The 2,263-nt window shown below is 25.5% G+C and overlaps 1 protein-coding gene across 1 annotated transcript in view; it reads right to left on the bottom strand.

The window, feature by feature from the left end:
• The window catches only part of LOAG_18270 (hypothetical protein), a gene marked incomplete at its 5' end in the record, with an annotated part of 14,727 nt that overhangs the window by 2,726 nt on the left and 9,738 nt on the right, over positions 1 to 2,263 (bottom strand). The window contains 3 exons of the mRNA XM_020450933.1: positions 507 to 691; positions 916 to 1,111; positions 1,279 to 1,437. Of these exons, the coding sequence (XP_020305337.1) occupies positions 507 to 691; positions 916 to 1,111; positions 1,279 to 1,437 (540 nt within the window). The remainder of the gene's footprint in view (positions 1 to 506; positions 692 to 915; positions 1,112 to 1,278; positions 1,438 to 2,263) is intronic.

The raw sequence follows: 2,263 nt of genomic DNA, 5'->3' as shown, positions 1-2,263 counted from the left end.
TTTTTTTTTCTTCTATTGTATAACTTTCTTTATATTTTGGAAGTTAAAAAAGCATTAGTAACTAATTAATGTTATATCAAACAAATTAATCTTATAATGATGACATTAGTGATGACATAATGACATTAAATAATGTCATCGTTGAACAATGATAACTTCTCTGTTCAATTGTATTTAATCATACTAAACAGTAACAGATAATGATGATTATCATATTCTGATTATCAAGCACATATTCATTTATTTGCTATTAACATGCATGCAAATCAATTTACAAGAAACATTCAATTGAATTAAATTTTGCATGCATAATGCAAGTTTTGCATGCATTGTTAATTTTCATTTTCTACTAATTAAAAAAGCTTTATTAAAGGTAATTTTTGCAATTTTTGTAATTGGTAATTTTTGGAAAACAATTTTTAGAACGATTATTTATCAAATAGAAAGTAATATAATTTAAGAATTTGAATATTTAACTTAATATATATATATATTTAAAATCTAACCTTAACAATTCCAAGACCAGAACCACCACCACCGACATTCGATAATTCAGAAACGAGATTACCAGAAAGCCATAAAAGCAGTAACCATTCAACTGGATTCGGCATAATACTTCGTACTTCGTAAATTTTATGTGTCAAACTGAGTACCACAATTGTAAGTAAAATTGTAAAATAGATATGTGACACTAAAATAATTTTGAAATGTAACTTTAAACTGTCACCAATTTTAACTGAGAATTAGAAAAAGTTTTAATATATCTTAATGCTAGAGAAAATATCAATGTAAATGAGTGAAAAGAAAAAATGAACAAAATTTTGCATAAAATTAAAAATGGCTTTTTTTTTTTTGTTATTTCATTAAATTGCTTCTATTTGTTTATTTTTATAATTTAAATTAAATTTAATATACCAATATGACAAACAAATTTGATGATTGGAGCACGTCCAATACGTGTATCAAGCGGTAACGAAAAATAAAACCATGCAGGTGGACAGATAAGTACCATTAATGTAAAAGCAACCGTTTTACCGAATGACCATTCTACACGTCCGGTCCAAACTTCCGTAAGATAACGCTGTACTGATGCATATGAAACTACTTCTTTCTGGAAATCAATAAAAAAAAAAAAGAAAGAAATTAAGAATAAAATATTAAACTTCTAAAATTAATCCATTTAATTTCCCAACATTTATTCACCTGTCCCGTTAATTTACCTTTCCTTATATTTACCTACCTGTTCCATTAATTTTAACTTTTCTCATATTTACTTACCTGTTCATTTTCGATTAATACATCCAAAAGTGGTCGTCCACGATTATCTTTTGCTTTCAATAATAATGCTGGATTATATTCACTTGCTGTTATACCCAACAATTCAACGGCCATATCTTCCGCAAATTGTGAGACATTTAGTAGATCTTTAGCACGTTCCTATGTCAATATAATTTCATTAAACTAATTAATCCAATTCATAAGTAAATAATTATTAGTATTATTAATTAGATTAGGGATAAGCAATTAATTTTTCCAGGAAGTCACATGAGAAATTGAAATGATTTTCGAGGGCTGGAGTAATATATGCTTAATTCAGTTCTATCCAATACCGTATCCGTACCGTATCCGTATGTATATATATCCTATCCCTTCATAAAAAAAAAAACATTGTAATGAATTTGCTGAAAATGTGAAGGAAATAATTATGATGATGAACTTGTGATGAAAGATTAACGGACTTTAGGTAAATGTAAAGAAATAAAATTAATGGAAATTAGAATAATCTATCAGATATTTAAATAAACGAAATTTCCTACCGTAAGAATGCTAATATTTAAATGTGAAGAAATAAAGTGGAAAATCAATGGAAATTATCCCAAAATATTAACATTTCAAATTGATCAACAAAAATTACCACAGTCTATTAGATTTTCATTTACAAATTCTGATTTATTAAATTCTTAATTGTGATTTAATAAATTCAGTAGGATTATTTCTCCAGAAATTTTCCTTCAACATTTCTTATCATTGTATTATTAATATTATCACTTTCCTTATTATCATTATCAATTTATCCAATATTTCTTATCATTGTATTATTAATATTATCATTATCAGTTTTATCAACATCCCTTATTATTGTGTTATTAATATTACCACTTTCCTTATTATCATTATCAATTTATTCAATATCTCTTATCATTGCTTATTAATACTATCACTATTAATTTCATCAACATCTCTTATCATTGCATTATTAATA

The sequence above is a fragment of the Loa loa genome (assembly GCF_000183805.2).
Source record: "Loa loa unplaced genomic scaffold supercont3.243, whole genome shotgun sequence".
Classification (NCBI taxonomy): Eukaryota; Metazoa; Nematoda; class Chromadorea; order Rhabditida; family Onchocercidae; genus Loa; species Loa loa.
The sequence above is the reverse complement of the archived record's forward strand: the minus strand, read 5'-3'. Positions and strand labels throughout refer to the sequence as shown.